Source organism: Propithecus coquereli, unplaced genomic scaffold (assembly GCF_000956105.1).
Source record: "Propithecus coquereli isolate 6110/MARCELLA unplaced genomic scaffold, Pcoq_1.0 Scaffold73, whole genome shotgun sequence".
Taxonomy (NCBI): domain Eukaryota; kingdom Metazoa; phylum Chordata; class Mammalia; order Primates; family Indriidae; genus Propithecus; species Propithecus coquereli.
Genome location: NW_012153396.1, coordinates 7,736,775 through 7,760,095, shown reverse-complemented (window position 1 = coordinate 7,760,095; position 23,321 = coordinate 7,736,775). Strand labels below are relative to the sequence as shown.

The following is a 23,321-nucleotide window of genomic DNA, read 5'->3' as shown; positions in this document are numbered from 1 at the left end:
TTCTCAAGCTCAGAGTGAAAGGAGCAGGGAATGGCACAAAAACCTAAGAGTAGGGCTGACTATTGTAGACTAGGCCAAAGGAGCAAAAAAATAAAAAAATAAAAAAAATAACACCTCAAATGGATAAAGTGCCTTGGCTGCAAGAGGAAAATAAGCAGACCCTCTCCAGCTCTGTCCCCTGTTGACACACATTCCCTTTACTTTGCCAAGTTTTTATTCCTCAAGATAAACCTGAAGGCCAAGCTGCCAGCAATGAATTACAAAGTGCAGCTCTCTGTTCAAGTGGCATTTGATAATGCCAAGCAGTCGGGGGCCAATAAAGTCACCACTTCTACAAATCAAATGAGCCAGCTCCTAAGCGTGCATAACCCTGCTCTGACATCCTTGCCAAAAGAGGGAGAGGGCAAGAAGGAAAATGGGCAATGAAACTAGTGGAATAGGTAACATTTTCATTTTTTCTGCACTTATTGTAACCCTCTGGAGTGTTGAATGGCTAAGACAATCGTTTTTCATTTCTGAGTGTGATATGGAGGGAAGACCAGTATGACTTTGTGAAAATTCTGATTTCTGTAATATAATTTTTAAAGAACTGGCAGGTAAGTCATATTTATAAGTATGTAACAGCCTCCTGAACATATGCAAAACCAATATGGTGTTCCCTGGTGAGCAGCCCTTGTGGCGCTAGCGTAGTGAATTACTAAATATTGTTTGTAATTAACACGCTGTCGTTGGGAGACAGAGAGCTCTTGGAGTCTATGCCTTCCGCATCTGTTGAGGATCCACAACGCACAAGAATTGTTCCGGCTGCCGTTGATTGCCCAAAATGCTGCTTGTTTTCCTAAGCAGTTCAAAGTATTCCTCTCAGCAATTCGCTTACACTGTTTATTTGCTTAACAAACTTGTGGTTCCAAAAGAGTACCAATTTGGCCCAACTCTAAATTATCCCAGATGCCAAATCAGCAGGTACAAACTAATGAGATCTGACTGTGTCAAAAGCAAAGGCAAAATGTGTTGTCTTCTATTGATCAAAACCCAACCTCTTTGAATTGACAGACTCAGAGCTGTATTTGTTGAAAGAATGTTGGAAGTCAGACAGATTTGGGTCTGAATCCCAACTCTCTGTAATCATAAGCAATTAAATTTTGTCTATACCTCAGTTTCCTCATCCATAGAATTGGGATAAGAGCTGCAGTGCAGATGTATGTTGAGTACTGGAGGTTTTATATATAAAGTGTTGGGCATGGTGCTTGGTATTTGGCAAGGAGTGAAGGGATGGCAGCTATTGCTTTACTATATTCTGTTTAAAATTTTCATATTATAAAATAAAGGACCCGACTTAAGTTAAAGGTTCAAATATGCTTGCTAGCTTATTCACTTACTCTCTGTGTGTGTTCCAGAAAGCCATTTAATCTAAGTTTCCATTTTCTCATCCTCAAAATGCGGCTAATGATAGTTACATCGTGATTATTGTATTAAATGTGATAATGCACATGTGTTGTCAGAATGTGCTACTTGACACATTTCAGACCTTTTTCACACTGCCCTTCAGTTTTTCTGGGTTGCGATAATTTCAAGCAGGGTGAAATATGCATGAATGTGTTCGATAAACTAAAACACCTGAAAAATGTAATGCACAATCAATGATTTGTTTTTGCACAATTTTAACAACTTACCCATTGTTACTTCTTCCCTAACATATGAAATAGAGGAGGTAATTGTATTTTCAGAGCCAAATAATTAACGAGAACTGTTTATGATGAGAACAAGAGTGTTAGGAGAATGGAGTAGGGATCATTTGCTGATTTAGGGAAACCACTGTCTCTTTCCATTTAAAAACTCTTCTCTTATATCCAATGTATTTTGAAGAGAGGTCCTTTATTGAAAAAAAAAAAAACAATAGTAATTGGATCAGGTGCTTTCACTGACCTCTTTTAATCGTTCAAACCTACAGATAGCTTAATAATTTAGATAGTCATTGGGAGTATGAGCTGTGAAGTCATAGAGTTCTGGGTTAACATCCCAGGTTTAACCCTTAATGTGTGTCCTTAGGCAGTATGACCTCGAGCAAGTCATCTTATCTGGATGAGCCTGAGTTTTCCTCAGCTGTTAAATCGAATACGTGATACTGAAGAGGACTGTTAAAAGGATTAAAAGAGATAAAGTGTTTGAGATTCTGGGTGCTATGCTAGCATACAATAAGACTATTTATTTACCAGGCAACAGAATAGAAAGCATCAGAGTTTATCTCTTGGCAACTGCAGGCTTCTGCCAACCTACGTTAGGGGTAATATGAAGCCCCTATCAAATTTATGTTGTGACCCCCATATGATAAGGGGCACCAATCTCTTGCTCCAACAGCCCTGGGAATCATTATACCTAAGCATCACCCCCCTTCCACCATTCTCACTCTTTCCTCCAAGATAAGTGCATTTGGCTGAATTTGACAGCCTGCTTTTTTTTTTTTTCTTTTTTTAAAGTGAACAAATATATTCCTTCTCAAATTGATATATTTTTCAGCCATGTCAATTTTTCCCAGGTAGCAGGGATAAAGGGAATGTTCTTGGCTAACAAGAAGATTGACAACCAAGTGAAGACTTTCATCACGTATAACAAAGGCAGAGACTGGCGTTTGCTGCAGGCACCAGACACGGATCTAAGGGGGGACCCCGTGCGCTGCTTGCTGGTGAGTCTTCATGTGGGAGCACAACGCCCCACACAGTGCAGGGCTGGAAATGGATGTTAAACACAGGACGACAGCAGTTCTGGGAGTTTTGCTCAGTTCATGAACGAAAGCAGGCAGGGAAGGGTGTGAAGGCAGAGGGTGTAGAAGAGCCACATCCCTGTGATGTGCCAAGGAGATAGGAGAACATGGGGAAGTTTCGTGTGCCCTTCCAGGATCCTTGGTTCCAGCCCAAGTTCTAATGAGGACCCCAAATGGTAGTTTTAGGGAGAATAAGGTAGTTTCCGTCTCTGGTTTGGATTTGTCCCAAACAGCCTTACATTCTCATGACTAACCTGTTACAGAACTAATAATACATAGATTCAGCTGTAGAATTGATGAACTGAATGCAAAATTGTGTAGAGTATTTTCCTGTGGAGATGTTTAATCACGTTTTCAGAGGAGTCTATGACTCAAAAAAGAGTAAGAACAACTGATTTAAACCCCTATTGGTATTCTTTATGATATGTTCCATTCGTTCTGTCTTATTCTGTAAAGCTGGAGTTGGCAAACGATGGCCTGTGGGCATAATATGGCCCACCACTTGTTTTTCTAAATAAGTTTTTATTGGAACACGGTCATGCTTATTCATTTACATATTGTCTGTGGCTGTTTTCCCTCTTTAGGGGCAGAATTGAGTAGTCAAGACAGAAACTTTATGGTGAACAAAGCCTAAAATATTTATTATCTGTCCCTTTAAAATAAAAACTGTTTGCTGACCCCTACTTTGAAGTATGATTTCTTTTAGTTGTCTTACATTTAAGCAATAAGTAATTAGATTAACATGCATTTATTTATATATTTTACGTAGGATGACATCCATAGGAGGATCAAAGACGGACCTTGCCTTCAAGGAGTTTGCAGTCTACTTGTCTACTTGAGTAGATTAATAAATGAAAGATTTTAGGGTCACACCTTTATACTTGTCTTAGTAGCTCAGATGCCTCATCTCTGACACAACAATAGACACTAAGAGAATGCACAAGGGGGGAAGAAGAGATTAGTTACAAAGTGCAAAACAAAGTATTATTAAATTAATATTATCGATTTCTTTAAACAATTCATAAGTTGTGTTTACATTTAGAAAAGGGAGAGACCAGGATGTAAGCCTAGAGGGAAGACCACTTAGTTTTAGTAAGAAGGGCTTGGGGTATGTGTATGTGTGTATGTGTGTGTGTGTGTATAAACTACACATATAGAGTTGTTTGCACTCTTCATACAATTACACCTTGATGTTGTCCACACTTGGCTAGCTTCCTTCCATCCCAGAAAGTCTGGACAGTCACTTTGCAGGTTCATCTCACACAGCTGGAGACGGGTCACCCTCCTACTTGAGAACACACCAGCAGTCATCGCTTGACCTTATTAGTTGCAGAGGATATCACAGTTGTCACTGTGCATCAGGGAAGCAGTCTGAAATCCAGCCTCCCACGCAGCTTCCACCCTTATTACTGGCAGCTTACAGGGGGAGAAGAGCCAGTTGTTATAGTAAGTGCACAAAGCCAGTGACAGAGTAAGTAAATGTATCAGCTACTTATTGAATACCTACTCTATGCAAGGCACAGTTCAGTAACATTTTTAAAAACAAGGCCACCTTCCTAGTTTAGCTATTCTCAGTTGGAACATTGTGACGTTTAACCAAAGATGCCTGGGATATGCCAATACCTTAATGTGGTCTTCTGTTCCCTCTCTTCACTTTGGAGATTAAATGCCTATGAGAGAGAATTTAACTGCCACCTAAATAGACCAGCCTGGGCGCTCTGGCATTATAAATGGACCATTAAAATGCCTCTTAACCAAAGCACTTAGCAAGGTATTCCCTGTTCCACCCTCAACCCAGCGTCAGGAAGTCTTATTGTTGTGTTTCCAAAATATAAATGCAGTATCAGCTTGCTTTCCCCTCTCCACTGGGAGGATCCTAATCCAAACCACCATCATTTCTCACCTGACCCACAGTGACAGGCTTCTGTCTGGTCCTCCTATTTCGGCCTGGCAATTCATTCTCTAGACAGCAGCCAATGTGACCTTTTTTAAAATCAGCCTTAGTGAGATAAAACATACACACATATTCCTTATATGAGTACAGTTCATTGAATTTTGACAAATGCATATACCTGTGTAACCACTGTCACAATCAAGATAGAACATTTCCATCACCCCCCAAAATTTCCTTCATGCCTCTTTGCAGTTATAACCCATGCTCTCAGCCCTAGAATATCACTGATCTGCTTTCTTTTTACCATATATTAGATTTCTGTTTTCTAAAATTGTATGTAAATGATATCAACTTAAACTTTTTAAAAATCAATTCATATCACTCCTTTATTTAAACCCCCTAATGTCTTTCTAATTCATGTAGAATAAATTAAATTACTTATCATGCAAGGCCCCTGTCTACATCTCCTGCCTGTTCTCCAACCTCCTTTTCCTTCCTTCCTTCCTTCCTTCCTTCCAAGCCGTGATGGGAGATGGAATGTTTCTTTCCATCCCAGCAACTCACCGTGTTCATCTATGTCTTAGGGTCTTTGCATTTGCCATTATTTCTCTTAAAATGTCCTTCTCCCTGTCTGGCTTTTTCTTGGCATTCACATCCTTGCTTGATCACCTGAATCTCAGAGAGCTTTCTTGAACATCCTCTAACGTTGTATTTGTCCCAATTCATTTTTCATCATGACCCTTATCACTCTCCGAAATCAGCCACATGCATTTGTTGACTTTCTTGTCCATCTTCCCCTGCTGAAATGTGAGCTCCATGAGCAGAGGCACTGGGCTATCTTTTTAGTCATTCCAAAGAATCATCTCCAAGAATTATAATTATACCTTCCATGTGGCAGGTGCTCAATATGCATACTGTTGTTATAAGTGTTGTGTGCGTTTAGAGTATGCACTCCGTTGAAAGGTATTGTTTGAGTTTCACATCTGGACTTCAGTGGAAGCCATTCATTCCCTCTGAGAGTCACACTGGAGGATGAGTCGTCATATGCACCTTCTGAAACTCATGGGCTCAAGTTGTCCCCAAAGTTTACAAAAGCAAGAGGCTCATTAAGATTGAAGAAAGATGAATTATTGGGATACAGATGTATGGAACACAGACGTCTTCCAGCCTTCCTTCCTTATTAACCCTGTTGCTTAATGTAGTTTCATCCTGAGCTTCATAAAATAGGCTGCAGGGTGAGGAGGGGAAAATGACAAAGGGAGTGGGCAGGAGAGAAAAATCTGCCAAAGGCACAAAATAGGAAAGAAAATCTTTAAGCTACAGGAGACTCAGATTGTTAAAAACCTTCTTCAGGCTTGGGAGCTAGTGGCAAAGAGGAGATAAAAAGTGATTTTAGATTGTGAGTACTTGGAAAGTGACAGTGTCACCAAAAGCACAGCCTAGTGATTAGAAAAGAGATTTTCAGCAGGGCTGTTACAAATGTGGAATAAGTTCAGAATCGCAGCCCCAAATGGAATGTTCCTGGCAAAATGTATTCTATAGAAATAAGACATCCAGGGTAATTTGGGGCTGTATTTTTAGGACTTTTAGACTGATTGCCTGGAGGGCCCAGCTGAGATTTCTTTCCTCTGAAGACTGCATTGTACAATTAGATAGGGTATTATAGGTCATGGTCCACCTGCCTCCAAAGCCTCAGGATTGGGCTCCCAAGAGGCAAGATGTGAGCTGAGCTGAGCCTGTGACAAATCCTTGGGCCCTTAGGGGAAGCGCAGTGTTCCATGGAAAGGGGCCCTGACTTCTTTATGGATTCAGCTCGCAGTTTTCTGCTGGAGCTGAGCAGGCAGCTGCCCCAGGAGATTCTTGACTCTGTTTTTCGCCTCCTTTGTATTGTCTGTGGCTCCGTGTTTTGATGGATTGCAGTGAGCTGAATATCCCATACCCAGCCTCTTGACCCGGGGGCCTCCCTGTTCTGTGCCATTGACTCTTTCCTAAAGATCCATGGATTTCCAGCTGCAATTCCGAGTCAGAAACTGCACAAATGTGTGTATATTGGGAGGGAGTTGGGGACGCTTACTGCCTGGTTATTTATGAAAGCTCTGATCTGTCTTTTCAGTACAATACTCAGGTTAGGATCCTCCATGGAGATAAAGACACCATGAAGATAAGATCTAAAGGCTACTGATAACAGAGGTTGGGGAGAAAGAAGTAGAATTTGAAGCTGGTTGACCCTCAAATCTAACAGATTTTAAAGTTGATTTATTTCATGCTGGGGAAATGTCTTCTATCATTTGTTAATTCCCCACTGGCCATCCACAGTGCTAGGAACACAGTAGGTAATTAAGGAATCACCTAGAGAACCAGACACAGAAAGGCAAACACTGCTTGTTCTCACTTACATGTGGAATCTAAAATAACGGATCTCACAGAAGCAGAGAGTAGAATGCTAGTGACCATTCTGCAGAGGCTGCGGAGTGGGGGGATGAGGAGATGTTGGCCAAATGGTAGAATGTTTCAGTTAGACAGGAGGAATAAATGATAAGTATTTGATGTGAAAAGAAAATAATGGATCAATTAAATCCAGCAGACATTGAACACTTGCAGTGGGCAAAGGATTTTGTTGGTTAAAATAAAAGATAAAAGAATAAGGAAAAAAAAGATAATTGGTGACCTACAGGTCACTGATGAACTTTAGGGGTTTGTGAACTCCCTGAAATTAAGTGAAAAATTCTGTGCACCTGTTTTCATGCACTTTTTTTTTTTTTGGTCCTTAATTTGCATTAGATTCTCAAACTTTGTACTTGACCCTGAAAAGATTAAAGACTAAGGATGCAGTCACTCACAGAATTAGCCAATTGATGATATGCCTATGTGTTATAAGGACTCAAAAGGCAGCTTCCAAACATGTGAGCTGCTCCCCTCATCCTCTGTAAGGCAGCTGCTAGATCATTGTTGGTTTTGGCGTACATTCCTATATTTTCTTAATGTGGAGAGGGCAGGGAAATATAGGTGCTTTAATCTGTTGAGTTGGAGACAACTGTGGAAGGGTACAGAAAGAGCTGTGACTATTAATTAGCATGGCATGTGGTAGATACTCAGCACGTATTTGCTCAGGAGAGAAAAGAAGGCAGGAAGACAAGAAGGAAGGAAGAGAGAGGACTACAAAATACTCTTTTCTGGGCAAAATTTGCATAAGAATTGGAGATCTTTTTGTCTTGTGTACTTCAGGAACTTCGAGCGACTTGACAGTCATCATAATAAAATAAATATATTAATATAAAATATATTAATTATGACTTAACTTTGACAAATGTCCACAACTGGTCAGGCACAAAAGTTTTAAAAAAGTGAAGATGAGACACTTTATGTATTTTTCTTTAAAACATTTGTGGAGACCACATATAACTTCCTTGAAAAAAATGAAAGAAGAAAAAAGCCACAGAATATTCTCCTAGTACCAGCTGGGGGCAATCCAGTACTACAAATGTGCGAGTGGAGGAAAAAGTACACCAAAAGATCGTTTCTGCTGTTGCTACTACCTTGTGAACTGGTGTCTTTTCTTCTCAGATTCATATATCTCAGCCCCTGAAAGCCATAGCAACAGAGCAGTGCTGAGACAGCCAATTGAAAATGACCTCTTTCCTTTGTCACGGGAAGTGCCCATTACTGAATAATCCTTGCATCAGGTGGCAATTTAGCATCACAGTCTGTACCGTGGCAAGCAGCTGGCTCAAGATTGCAAGTTGGGTGCTCCCGTGGCCAGGGATGTCCTGCTCTGTTAGGTGGTACAAGAGGCCCTCCGTTAAGCCCCCGTGTCTAAGGATACACCCTAAGAAGTACTGTACTTCTTGGAATGCCATGGAGATGCTCACAACATTACTCAGATGATGTGGTTTATAATAAAACTCACATACTACTGGCATTGCTCTTAGTAAAATAGTAAAGTGATGTCTTTCATGTCCTAACAAAAAAGCATTACTTGGTATTGCAAGCTTTTATTATCTGTTTTTAGATTTTATGGTAGGCTCCACAGAAAATGCGAAGTAGTATTTGATGGGTTCTCTTTGTTTGTAGAGTATATCTCTTAGGGGAATAAGATTGGACATACTCAAAATAGATGATACAGCACTGTGCATGGTAAAATAAATTATTGTAGATCAGAGAAGGGGAGGCCAGATAGGCTGCGGTTGTCAGGAAAACTTTCATGGAGAAATCATTTGACACCTGCACTGTATCCTGTCTCAGCATGACCTGAGCATCATACAACGCTGCCCTGCAACTTTTAATAGTATCTGTTCTAGCCTTCCCCTTGGACAAAAAGAAAAAGCCAAGTGTCTGGGTCTGATGTTTCTTCTTATAGAGGCTGTCTTTTTTATTCTTATCAAGCATTATAAAGTGAAAACTTTTATTTGAAACCTTACATGAAATTTTTATTTAAAACCAATAATTTATTCTTAAAGCTGAATAGTACTCCATGGTATACATATACCACATTTTATTAATCCACTCATGTATTGATGGATACCAGCACCTCTTGTATACTCCTGGATAGAGCTGGAACGCATTCTACTAAGTGAGGTATCCCAAGAATGGAAAGACAAGCACCACATGTACTCACCATCAAATTGGTATTAACTGATCAACACATAAGTGCACATATAAGAACAACATCTATTGCATGTTGGGCAGGCGAGAGGGGGAGGGGGGAGGAGGGAGGAGGGGACAGGTATATGCATACACAAAGAGTACAACGTGCACCACCCGAAGAATGGACGTATTTGAAACTCAGACTTAGGGGGGAGGAGGGGCAAGGGCAACATACGTAACCTAAACATCTGTACCCCCATAATATGCTGAAATAAAAAAAAAAAGGAAGTAGGAAATTAAAGGATAAAGAAAAAAAAAAACAACCAATAATTTATTACTATTATGACTCCTTGAGACATTTACTCTCTGGGTTGGCAGTGAAGAAAAGTCCCTATTGTGATCTGCTATTTTATTTCACTGGCGTTTTGGCTGCTTTTACTCCTGAATTTCATTTTTAGTTTGTCATTTACTCCATCCTATATAAATTTAATCATTGTATCTGTAGCTGTCTGAATATCTGCTGCCTGAGACTTACAGAGGAGAATAAAAGTAATAACAGAGATACATTGGTGATTCCAAAATCTCAAGTCGATAAGATTAGAAAGTAATCTTCCTCAGAGATGAAAAGAAATGTGGGTTCAAACATAAACTTGTATTTTTTGACAACCAGTACAAGAACTGTTTTAAATGAAATCCGTAAAAGATTTATTATCCTTTTTTTTTCTTGGAAACTGTCGACATCTTAATCAAAGAATTTGATCAAGGTTGTTTTCACGGATAAACAAGTCCCTTAAATTTCCATTTACATTTTTCTTACTAGTGCGTTTTGTCTACAAGTATGACTTTTATATTGAACGACACTGATTCTGATAATATCCTGGTAGAGACACTTATGTCACTTGTTTAGTGGCTTCTAACACGGTTTCATATGTCATATGGCTTTTTCTATAAAATCAAGACCAGGGTCTAAAATAGAGGGTGGCTAAGAGATGCTAATTGACTTTTTTAAAGTTCTCCCAGCTTAACTCATCCTTCTTTCCTGGCTTCATCACCCATTTCTCCTCTTCAGTCTTGTGTGACTACTGTACTGCTCTGCTGTCCTGCTCCGTTTTCTTTGTCATTAATATGACTCTGGCCTGAAATGTTCCTTAAGCTCTTTGTTGTCTCACGGGTTCTTTGCAGCCTACCCATCTTTGCCTCAGGCACCCTTTCCTCCTTAGAGCCATCCCTGATCCAAAGTTGGATATAAGCTCTTCACCTACTAAAATCTCACACTATTTTGTCTCTTCATTTTTTTTATGGCCGTTAAAATATTCTTTTTTTATGGCAGTCAATAGAAAGATCGCATGTCCTCTATTTAAATTGTAAACTCTGTAATGACAGAGATTAAATTTTCGTTAATGTAACCCTTTCATGAGCTTCACCCATGGTTTTAAAGGTAAGGTACTAAAATGTTTGTTAAATGACCAAATGGGATTAAGTCAGTAAATTATACCTAAAACAAAGGTGCTCTCTACTTCAGCTTGGCAGCCATCTCACGCTTAATGGACACTGGTGTTTGTGGAAAGAAAGATGGTGGATGGGTGTATGTTTTGGCACAACGGGTGGATGGAAATGTGCATGGATGGATGGTAGATGGGATGGTTGGTTAGATAGATGGGTGGATGGGTGCTCTGAATCTAGACTTTAAATGACCACTTAGATTATATGATTTTATGGTACTCACTTTTTTCTCTTCTCAGCCCTATTGTTCACTACATCTTCACCTGAAGGTCTCTGAGAACCCCTACACATCTGGGATCATTGCCAGCAAAGACACAGCTCCCAGCATCATAGTGGCATCAGGTAGGAAGCTTGCCTGGTTTGCTTGCTGTTGAAAATGGTGTTTATTTTAAGAAGCTAGATATCTGTGCTTGGAACATAATGAGCAAGCTAAAAATATTTTTGAAAGGCACCTAAGCCATTGGCCCTGAAGCAAGTATGCAGAAAACCCCTGCTCAGACAGAATGTTTGCAGTCAAACTCCTTCCCAGGCAATGCAGTCCATTGTTAGCTTTTGCAGAAAGTTCTTTTCACTAATGGTGATGTTCTCTTTCTAGGTAACATAGGTTCTGAATTGTCAGACAGCGACATCAGCATGTTTGTCTCTTCAGATGCAGGGAACACTTGGAGGCAGGTAAGAAAATATCCTGGGTCAAGTTGCCCTGAAGTCTAGATGGCATAAAAATTGTCCAATTTGATTCAGTTCTGGAAACTTATTCAGCAATACTGAACATAAACCCTAAAGCCTGCTAATATGTTTATTTTCCTTTTTTTATGAAAGCCTTAAGTCTTTAAGTTTAGGAAATATTTTGTGATAAAAAATTTATTTTTTATCATTTAATAAAGATGTTCTTTGTTCAGAGCCTATATATAAGAATGTTTATAAGTGACAATGAAACTCAATTAAGTCTGACTAAATTTTTCCCTTAAACGAAAACCAAAATTCCTATGGGTTTATCATATATAGGGAACATGGAGCCTTAAGGATAGCTTGCATACTTAACGCTGAGTTGCAATAAATTCCCCTTGCCTTGAAGTCAGAATAGAGAGGAATGCAGTGATATAGAAATAGCCATTACCCAGGTGGTGTTCTGAGATGTTTAAATCTCATGTGCAAAAGACAGAGTAATAACCGTCAGGATGCATATGTTAGAGAAAGTAGAAATGGAATCACTTTAAACCAAAGCATTTAGCTTAAATGCTTCCTGCCTTTCTTCTGAATGAAAATTAGATACCCATGGCTTATAAAACAGGCATTTAATGAGGTTTAGCAATCATAACAAGATATGTGCCTAATGCATGGTTGTTACACTTCGATAAACATGTTTTAATAACCCACTGACATTTAATTATCATACAATAACTAGCACTGTAAATTGAAATCTAATGCACAGGTAATCACACTTAGCAACGAGAGCACTCTGCTTTAAATTTTAGATAGAGATGTCCACATTATGGTCCAATTGTCATTTCTTAGCTTCGAACCCTTTGTAGGTCCTCAGTGGGATTTTCATATTTTGATAGGAGCAAAGAAGGGAAAAAATTTGCTTAAGAAACCGCAGAGCAATTGATCTTGGAGGTATGTAGAAATTTGACCTATTCTAAGGAGAATAGAGAGCCAGGATCCCATTTTATTCCTTCCAACACCCCAAACAAGGCAAAGAAGTCTCTAATTCTATAGTCGTGGGGCACATCTTGGGTATGAGAAGTAAACAAAGGGGAAAAAGATTATGGCTGTAGTGTAACTCCACACAAGGCTATCCTAGCAATTTGAGTGACAAAACAGCATGCATCTTATATAGAGAGGAGTTAGAAACTGTTTTCAGTATATCTCCATTTGACTTAAAATTGGTTTTTCCACAATTGGAGAAAGACCTAATGACACATGTACCCAAAGATGATAATTTCATTTTGATCAGAGCTACCTATGATGTGGTAGAGAATCTATGAATTAAACAAGAATAGCTTTCTTTGATACCACTTGGAAACTTCGAAACAATAAGATCTGGAAAGGGGCTCCGTGATGCAGCGAGTCCCAGCTCTGTGAATTACTATATGCATGGCCTTAGGCAAGTCAAGACATCTCTCTAAACCTTAATATTCTCATCTATAAAAATGAGAATGTTGGAGTAAACTATCTCTAAGGTTCCTTCCATCTAGATATGTATAATATATAACAGTTACCCAATATCCTGACATCATCATAAATGTAAATCAATAGAAATTATCATAAAAATGAGGGAACATAAACATGAATCTATAACTATTCATTTTTAAAATTTCTTTTGGGCACATCTAAAACCATTTTACATAACACCAATGGTACAGGTAGCCCATGTTAGGAAGCATTGTTTTATAACTGTATTTTCTCAAAGATTTAAGGAAACCTATTTCTATCATGGGAGGGAATTTTGTCCTCACGTGAAGACTGAGTCTCTGAACGCTGGCTATGTGTGCATATGATGTGTGTCCATGTGTATGTGTTTTCCTCATCCAGATCTTTGAAGAAGAACACAGTGTTTTATACCTGGATCAAGGCGGAGTCCTGGTTGCTATGAAACACACATCTCTCCCAATTCGACATCTTTGGTAAGGGCACCTGCTGCCTGTGAGACGTGTGCACCTGATGGTTCTGCACTGCTAAGATCAGTGTAGGAGTCAGGCTATCAAACTGTGACTATGTTTGTAATAAAAGGTCAACGTCTGCTAGAGGGGTTGAGGTAGGAAAGGGTGGGGAGAGAGAGAGAGAGAGAGAGAGAGAGAGAGAGAGAAAGAGAGAGATAGAGGTTTTGTGCCTTTAGAAAGGAATTGCATTATGGTTTTCAAATGTAACAATACCCTCACACCCACCAGGACCTTATTCTCTCAACACAATCACAGGTAGAATAATGTTCACTACCAGGTATGGTCTCTGAGTAGCTTAACTTCTCACAGTCACCTTTTTCAAATAACATCTCCTGCAGTTTAGTATTTGCATGTATTACGTGCATTTCGCAGAGAGTTTAGAAGTGCATGATAATTTTGCTCCTATCTTATCTCTCCTGATCCTGCTTCCTTAGTTTCCTTTTTTGAGGTGACATTCTGCAACCAATTCTGCCTGGGGGTCTTCCACAGATGGTTGTGCAAACCCTCTCTTCTAGAGGGGTTTCCAATAGGCTCCTTCATGTGTGTGCTTGAAAGTGACTCTCTCCATATGTGAGCTTATCCAGAGTCAAAGCCTTGTTCTCCATCCACTGTTAGTAACTTTGATGGCTGAAGGGAAAACTGCAAAAGAGAAACAAAGGCTTAGCTCGGGAAAGACAGGGCCAAAGAAAAGATCCTGTGTGACTGTCTTAGTCCATTCATTCTTCTGTAACAAAATGCCATAAACTGTATAGCTTATAAGCAACAGACATTTATTTCTCACAGTTCTGGTGGCTGAGAAGTCCAAGATCAAGGTGCTGGCATATTTGGTGTCTGGTGAGGTCCTGACTTTGTGGTTCATAGATGGTGCCTTCTTGCTGTATCCTCACATGGTAGAAGAGAAAAGGCAGTTCTCTGAGGCCTCTTTTATAAGGGCACTAATTTCTTTTACGAGGGCTCCACCTTATCATCTAAACATCTCCCAAAGGCTCTGCCTCCTAATATCATCACTTTGGTGATTCCATTTTCAACATTTGAATTTTGGGGAGGAGGCAAACATTTCCACCACTGCAGTGACCATCAGAACTGCAGACTTCTCTTGCTCTCAAGAGCCTGTCCCTCTTCACCGACCCATTCGATGAGGTCAGCTAGGATTTATTATAGCATAAGAAGGGCAGGCTTAGGATTTGGCCACTAAGAGATAGGTTGGTTGAAATCTCGCTGAGTAAATCTTGCAAGGTTATAGCTCTTCAGGATCACCTGTAAGTCCCGTGACTAGATAGCAGTGAGGTTTTGGAGAGGGTCACACTGAGGTCTAAGAGCTAATAAAATATCAAAATTTTAAAAAATTCTACCAAAGATTTATTGTCATTCCTGTGTCATACACCTCTCCCATCCTTATTGATGTTTTAACACACCTGGGTCCCAATGGCTTACCGAACTGTGTTTCTATGTTCTGATGTGATGAAGAACATTAGTTTAAACTCGGACTTGGTGGGGGGAGGGGGACATGGGCAACATACATAACCTAAACATCTGTACCCCCATAATATGCTGAAATAAATAATAATAATAATAAAAAGAACGTTAGTCATATGAAAGGCTCACTTAGACAATGCCCTGGCTACTTTTAAAATGTATTCTCTCCTGTGGATAGTATCTTTCCTTTGAAAGGATATATATATTTTTTTTCTTTTGAGGTCCAGTGACTCATTTTTTTTCTGTCATTAGGTTGAGTTTTGATGAAGGGAGATCTTGGAGCAAATACAGTTTCACATCTATTCCACTTTTTGTGGATGGGGTTCTGGGGGAACCTGGAGAAGAGACTCTTATCATGACGTAAGTGGAAAACCATCATGTGTTCCAGTCTTAATGGAAGAGAACAAATCCAGAGAGGTGGTTTACAGCTAAGCCTGTGTGATTTGCTGCTGTTAGGTTTGAGGTTTTTAGCAAAGTCAGTGTGTCTCATGGCAAGAGCGCCCAGCAAAGAAAAAGGAAAATTGCAGGCAACCATTTTCTTGGTTCTTTGATAGTTTTTAAGAGACCCAGACTGAAGAAGGGTGACAGAAAAAGGGCAAAGCTCTTTTCTTTCTGTATTAAATGGACTTATGGAAATTAGATGTGATGATTTCAATAGAAAATAAAGTTATACATTTAGGACTTTAATAATAAACAAACTGGATAGGCAGAAAATCTTAGGCACATAAGAATGATCTCACTTTAAGTCAGAACACAGAGCTTTATCAAAATGCCTCAGAGGATTGTATTTTTCCCTGGCTCTTTACCTAACCCAATTGTGAGACACATTAGGAAAACCATGAGAACAATCTGTTCTCGTGAAATTGCATTTACACTCACTTTTGTCTGGAAAGTGATGATCATTAATTTGTGAAAGACTTGATTAATGACTCAGCTGCCTAAGGCTTTCAAAACATGGATTTTGAATTTCAAATATGAATCTGTGATACTTCCTTCCTTTAAAAAGTTGAACATGGAAAACAGAAAAGGAAGGTTTTAAAGTAGTTGATTCTGTCATCAATGAAAATTTCAAAATCAAAGGGAATACTTGGTACATTTTCTAATTCTACCCCCTACCACCACCATTTTTTTCATTGGTAGAAAACAGCAAAAATTTAATATGCCAGATAGGTATACTTTTGCCTATGGCAAACATAACTAAATTAGCAATTTTTTCCATAATCTGTCTTTATTCAGTTTTTATATTTGCAAAACACAGATTTTAAAAATCTGACCCAAAAGGCCACTTTGTGGCTTTTATTCACTCCTACGATTGGTGATTCAACCACCTCATTAAATCCCTGAGTCTCTCTGAGTAAGGAGAATAGAATGTACAATGTGGGAAACCCTTGTAACTACTTAGCTCTGCTTCCCACCTTCCCTCAGAACTGGTGGGAAGGTAAAATAGCATGGAAACCATGGGAACCATGTACGTTAGCAAGAGAGCCCAGAAGTCTAATCTTACAACTATGTAGAATACAGCATTTGTGATTGTTTTTTCAAGAGTATTTTTTCAACCATTCTTGTGGTACAATATATTCAAGTGGGTTGTTGAGTCAAACACTCTGGATTCTGGTTCTACTGGTTCTTAGTGACTTGATTTTGGTTTTTGCATGTTGAGGCTCAAGTTATCCCTCTGTAAAGTGGAAGCAGTAATAGTACCCTCCTTGTAAATATGTTTTGAGGATTAAATGGTATGATCCATGTAATGTGCTTAGCGTGCGCCCAACTCAAGGTACTCACTCCACAAATGCTAACTCTTGTTATAATGTTGGCATGGTTATCAATGTGATTATTTTTATCATCATGAACTCTACAGAGTGTTTGGACACTTCAGCCACCGCTCTGAATGGCAGCTGGTCAAAGTGGACTACAAGTCCATCTTTGACAGACGGTGTGCCGAGGAGGACTACAGACCTTGGCAGCTGCACAGCCAGGTAGGAGGAAGAGAACTGAGACTGATCCCTGGGCAGGAGGCATGGGAGGTGGTGGGAGAAAGCTCTTTGCTAAGGTGTAGGAACTGGGGTTCTCTAGGCCAAAATGTCTGTCTAGTGCTTTCTTATATGTTTTGTGTTCCACAGCAGTGAACAAACTCAACATTTATAGCTTGTTGTGAAGTCATTTCTGTTTTTATTGTGCTAGGATATAATGAGATAAAATTCAAATGTGCTTGGCTTAGACTTACAACTCAAAATGAAATACCAACTCAGCACCGAGATCCAAACGTAATTTATCTGAGCATGTCGTATGGTTGTGTGGTGGGGGCAGGGGCGAGAAAAAGATCTTCAATTTTATCTAGCAATGCAGAGACATAAAATAACAAAATGATGCTGGGTGAGCAGTGCCAGGAAAATCCTTCCTCCCCATTGCCTTGATTCCCTAGGATTATATAGTGCATCTTGCCTCCTTCCAAGGTACACAGAGTACGAGAATGCAGAATTATCAACAGGAAACTTGTCCTGGCTTCTCAATTCTGCAGCTCATCTCAAAATGCTTGGCTGGAAACATCTTTTCTTTGATTTTTTGAAGGTAGATATCATTCTCCAGGCCTCTCGAAGGATATGGTGGAAGTTCTTGCTTCAAAGCCATCACAATATTCAGGCAAAATAAAAAATCACATATTCCAAATCTAGACTAAATAATATATTTGCTTGTAGATGTGTAATGAAGCCAGTTAAAGTGAGTTTGCTCAAGAAAGACAGTATGAAGTAGGTTAAACAAAATTCTGCGCTGGTCTTTCTGAAACACAAAAGAAGCTGTGTTTGATAGTGGGTGTTGCATTACCTAGAAACACCCACTGTATTCATAGACTCAACAATAAAATTATTGCTCATTTCCATTACTGATATTTTCCCCTTTGGGATACATAAGCATTGTGATATTCAAAGCTTTTATTTATTTTGTGGAAAAACACTGAGTTTAGCTCTCTCACTCCACTGGTAGACGAACATAAAATCAGTGCTATAAAGTTATGTGAGCAGAGGCGTAATAAATTGGGACAAAATGAATCTTCATGTTTCTTAGCAATACTCTTCTTTCATGTGCTCATAACTGACCAACTATATAAATCTTTTATCATAAGAGAATTGAACTTAATTACTACAGATTTGTTGACAATACACTGGTTATAGGCTCTTACTCATCTGTGTATCCTTCATAGCACTGCACCTAACATCTTGCCAAATAAAGGTTTGCTAAATACATAAGAATGTAAGCATGTTATTCGACACATTCCTCAGCAATTCTTAGAATTGTCTCTATAGTCACATTCTGTAATAGGGTAGGGCTCTAGCATCAAAAAAATAAAAAAATGCTGTTAGCACAAAGAGGGCCACCAAAGTCCATATTAGACTAAAGTTTGTGAACATCTCCCTAAACTGCCCTAATGTGAGGCAGGGAAAGTCCAAGCTATGTGCCCAAGTGTGTGTCGTCCTTGTCTCCTCACAGGGGGAAGCATGCATCATGGGAGCGAAAAGGATCTATAAGAAGCGAAAGTCAGAGCGGAAGTGTATGCAAGGAAAATACGCAGGAGCTATGGAGTCTGAACCCTGTGTCTGCACAGAGGCTGATTTTGACTGGTGAGCCTCACAGTTATCCCATGGAGTCATTCCGTATATCACATCCACATGGCCCAGCATGAAAAATTAGATTTGAAATAATAGTAACATACATTGGGCTAAGCAGCAAGCCTCGTATTCTTACAAAATTACCTCTTGAGGCCATTATGTTTTATTAGTTATGTGCATGCGTATATGGGACAATCAAGTGTTTAATTAGACTTAAAGAGGATTCAGAAGATGACTGGTAATTGTCTTCACGTAATTGATAGATTCTTAGAACAAAAAGACCAGATCCACCCTGTGCTGCCTCAGACAGCAACACTGAAAACAGTAAGTGGACTTTTCAGGGTGCAAATACATTTGTGCTCTAAGATGAAAACTCTCTAGAATCTAGAGTTCCTGGTAATGGAACAATGGCCTTTAGAGGCAGTAAATTTTCTGTCCCTGAAAGTTTTCAATCAGTGGTTAGCTGACCACAGCTTATGAGATCTATGGAAGACATTCCTCAACTCAGTGCTAGGATGGGTACAATGACATTGCAAATCCATAACTCTGTGAACCCAGTGGTAAAGAAACTTGTTGCTCTACCAGCATTAAGCCAGTTTAAACTGGATAAGTACTGGCACATGTGGAGGTTAAACTAAACTCAGAGCGCTGTAGCGGTCTTCCTGGAACATTTGCTAGGCAGAAAGCTAGCTGTGGGGACAGTGATATGCCCTTGACTTGTTCTCTGTCTTCAGTGTTCAGGTGAGGTTGACAAATGATTGAGGATGAGTCGGTGGCAACTCCCTTGGTAATTCCCACCTCACTTCCTGTTATCTTTTCCCCTCTTCCTTTTTTCTTGTTCTTTTTAATTTATTTACATGTTTTTAGTTTAGAGGAAGCAATTCCTAAATATGCATGTACATGTTAAAGAATTAAAACTTGACTTACATAAGAATGAAAGTCATTCTTTAATAATTTATTTCTAGCTATGGAGTAATCATAGGTCACATACGTGATCATCAGAGTATCAGTGACTGGGCTGAGATACTGTGTACATGCACATCACATATCTTAGCAAAAGTGAGCCTTTTATCATGGTAGATCCCTGGAGATGTTCTCTGTATAAACAGTAGTGGGAAGGCCTGGCAACATTGGCTCCCAGCACTCAGAGCGATAACCCAAGGGCTGTTTCCCCTTTGTCCCTGAGCAAGACCAGCTAAGACCCAATGCTGTATCCCTCTGGGTTCAGCCAGAGGGCAACAGTGCTGCAGTTGCATTGGAGCTCACTGAGAACTCTGGAGGGGCCTCCCAAACTGTGACTTCTGTTCCAGTCAGGGCAACATTACTCTATTACAATGACAAAAATATTTTATCTCTGTTCTGCCCTCCGGGACTGACACCCTGAAATACGTTCACCAGGAAAACCACCGTGAGATTTTAGTCACTCATCACATCCCTCTTCCAAAGCCTGACTGCTGCTGCCTATCTTTCAAGCAGGACTTGCAAAGGAAGTTAGCATTTTACATCAGTGGTTTAGCTTTGGCCTTATGAAACAGCCATTCCTTTGCAGAGAACAAATTTATGCTTTGATACAAAACCAAAGAGAAAAAGTGAAGCGAGATGTCCCAATTTCCCAATTTCTCCTGGAAACATTTACTTCTTTTTGAATCTTTTCTACAAGATTGAAGATCCAGAAAAAGCCAGTGTTTTGTTATCATTGTCATCATGGGTGTTGTTTTTCTTTTTCAGTTGTAAGCTAATCTAGAGTGAAGGAAACAAAGAATAAGGAAAACAATTAGGCTTCTCCCTTCCCCATCCTTCTCACCCCTCAGTCTTGGCCCAATCCTGCATTCATTTGCGATTGGAATCTGCTACTCCTCCCACCAAGTGAAATGCATCCTGAGAAGTGGGAAATGAATCGTGAACGAGGCCATTGTGAGATTTTCTGGTCAAATGGGATATTTTGTAGCTTCGTGATTTCTGAAACTACTGTGGAAGGCTCATCTTGACCTTGTTGGGTTTCTACCAGTAGCTACAGTTTCGGTGATTCCACCTGGCTGTAGTGTAATGAAAGGCGATTGTCACTGAATGTTCCCTGTTGGCTTGGCTTTCCCCTGGACAGTTCCCCAGATGACCTTGTCTGTCATTCTCCAACATTTGTAAAGGAATTCCCTAAAGTGAACACTGGGTGTCCCGTAGGCAGCAATTACGAAGTCTTCCTACCCATGCTTTGTTGAACCAGCACCAAATCCAGCTAGTATGTGCAGAATTCCAAGTACCAGCTGCCTGGTGGCAGCCCCCTGAGCTGAGCCTGTTTCTTCCTTCCAGAGCTCACGTGCCAGCATCTCACCTCCATCACACACATGGGCCAATTCCTACTAATGCTTCTTTGCTGCCTGCAATTTGTCTGTGCATGTGGAGGTGCAATTTGTCGTCATTCTCTGTGCCCAGGTTCATCTGCCAGAAGCCAAATATATCAGGCAACTCAGAGATCTCTAGAGGCAAGAATGAAAGGAGGCTGAGAAATTTCCAAAGTAGGCAGAAGATTCAAAACAGTTAGTCCCCACTGGCAGCGCTAACTGCCTAGGATAAAACTTTTCCTTAGGGGAATGCTCGGGACACTCCTGAAGGACGTTTCCTTTTTGGCTGTGACTTTGAAGCATATGGCTTGTGCACAGAGGGACCTGGCTCAGCTCTACTTGGGAGATCCAGATGTCTTGGAAGAGCATCCCAAAGACATCACCAGTAATGAGCACTGTGCCACTTGTGGCTGTGTTAAACTCTAATTCAAAGCTGCCACTGAGAGTTGAGCTCCCACCATTGCCTGTTGTTTTCTCATTACAGCTTTCCCTGGGTCCAACCACATCAGCATTGTGTATCCTTCTAATGAGAAAATAATCTACTCTCTCAGGTTAAAGGGGTTTAAATGGCATTATTGGTTCCGTAGGATATTTTCATGAATAATTGATAGATACTCTATGAAAAAAAAAGTTCTGTTGTTGAGAAGGCATCGATCCAGGGAATGTTTGTGTTTTGACTAATTGGATAGAGTAGAAGTTGGCTGTGGACTAACATGGAATTGTTTTCTGTCATTTTGCCACCTGCTGAAAGGTTTTTCTCCACTCTTTCCCCAACAGTGACTATGGTTATGAGCGACACAGCAATGGCCAGTGTCTGCCGGCATTTTGGTTCAATCCATCCTCTCTGTCAAAGGACTGCAGCTTGGGACAGAGTTACCTCAATAGTACTGGGTGAGTATCTGAGGTAGTGACCTGAGAGGCCAACCTTTGCTACTCTTGACCATGTGTTATACCGACAGAATTGCTACTGATCAAAGGCCAGGGTTGTTTCCTTACAGCACTATGTAATTGCTTTTGTTCATTTTAATAATGCAGCACAACTTTGCACTAATTGTATAAGTTTCATCTGAGGATAAGACAGCAGTTGGAAATAAAGAAATGAGATATGTTTCTTAGTTGAAGACGACGATGATGATATTAATATATATGTTTCTTCATTTTTTGGATACTTTTATTTCTAAACTATTTAATCATGTGAAGTGGGTTTTAACCCTCACTGCATCCCTGGTGAGGCAGGCCAAATAGATATTTCATATGTGCATGCCCCTGTTTTATAGACATGGAGCCTGGAGTCAGAAAAGGAGCTCATTGACTTTCCAGGAATATACTAGTATAAAAAGAATGTGTTTCACTTTCTCTCTTGACACATTTAAAGCGTGCATTCTGATCCTTATAAACCTGGAATCAGATTCTAAAATTTTGTGTTTAATATTCTGTGTCATGGGGCTTATTCAATATTATTTAAGAAATAAAAGGAAAAGGAAAAAATTCCATGACGTTGCCACAAATGGAATTGATATTTATAAACTTAAAAATGGCATATAGAACTTACTTAAATTCTGATTCAAACAATCTCTAAAAAGACATTTTGAGCTATTGGGGGAAATTGAACATACATTGGTTCAGGTGATATATTAGTGTGGGCTCTGCAGTGAAACAGAACCAATAGGATGTATTAATATATGTCTATAGGAAGAAATATAAGGAATTGGCTCATTCCATTATGGAGGCAGGTAAGTGCCATGATCTGCAGAGTGAGTAAGTGATCTGGAGACCCAGGAGAGCTGACAGTTTAGTTCTAGTTTGAGCTGAAGGCCTGAAAATCATGGAGCCAATGGTGTATGTAGTTCCTGTCCAAAAGCCAGGAGGCTAGAGACCCAGGAAGAGCCAACGTTTCAGTTCAAGCACAAAGGGTGGGGGGTTGGGGGGGTGGGGAACCAATGTCCCAATTTGAATGCCATCAGGCAGAAGGAATTCTGTCTTACTTGGGAGGACTTGTTAGACTGTCAGTCTTCTTGTTCTATTGAGGCCTTTAATCGGTTGAGGCCCACCAACACTAGGGAAAGCAATTTAAGTCTACTGACTTAAATGTTAATCGCATTTCAAAAATACCTTCACAGAAACACCCAGAATAACTTTTGACCAAATATCTGGGCACCCCATGGCCCAGTAAAGTTGAAACATTAAATTAACCACCACATGTGATATTGAGGAATTATAGTTATGTATTTAGGTATCATAAAGACATTTTGGTTAGGCTAAGAAAAAAAGCAGCCTTGTTTTTTTAGAGATATATATTGTCTGAGTTTTGTTTTGAAGTATTATAGTATTATGAAAGGGATAGATATTGATCATTTTTGGAGAGGAGTTAATGGGCACATGGAGGTTTATTATGCTATTTTCTTATATTTGTGCATATCTGAAAATTCTGATATTAAAAAGTTAAAAAGAAAGAAAGAAAAAAGAAAGGGAGGAAGGAAGGGAGGAGGTAGGGGA

General features: G+C 39.7%; 1 protein-coding gene across 4 annotated transcripts in view; it reads left to right on the top strand.

Annotated features, from left to right (window-relative positions):
• The window catches only part of SORCS1 (sortilin-related VPS10 domain containing receptor 1), a 581,564-nt gene that overhangs the window by 454,979 nt on the left and 103,264 nt on the right, over positions 1-23,321 (top strand). For all 4 annotated transcript variants that reach the window (XM_012661649.1, XM_012661648.1, XM_012661647.1 and 1 more), the window contains exons 10-17: positions 2,537-2,683; positions 10,982-11,084; positions 11,338-11,414; positions 13,278-13,369; positions 15,134-15,241; positions 16,740-16,857; positions 18,368-18,498; positions 21,603-21,716. In XM_012661649.1, the coding sequence (XP_012517103.1) occupies positions 2,537-2,683; positions 10,982-11,084; positions 11,338-11,414; positions 13,278-13,369; positions 15,134-15,241; positions 16,740-16,857; positions 18,368-18,498; positions 21,603-21,716 (890 nt within the window). The remainder of the gene's footprint in view (positions 1-2,536; positions 2,684-10,981; positions 11,085-11,337; positions 11,415-13,277; positions 13,370-15,133; positions 15,242-16,739; positions 16,858-18,367; positions 18,499-21,602; positions 21,717-23,321) is intronic.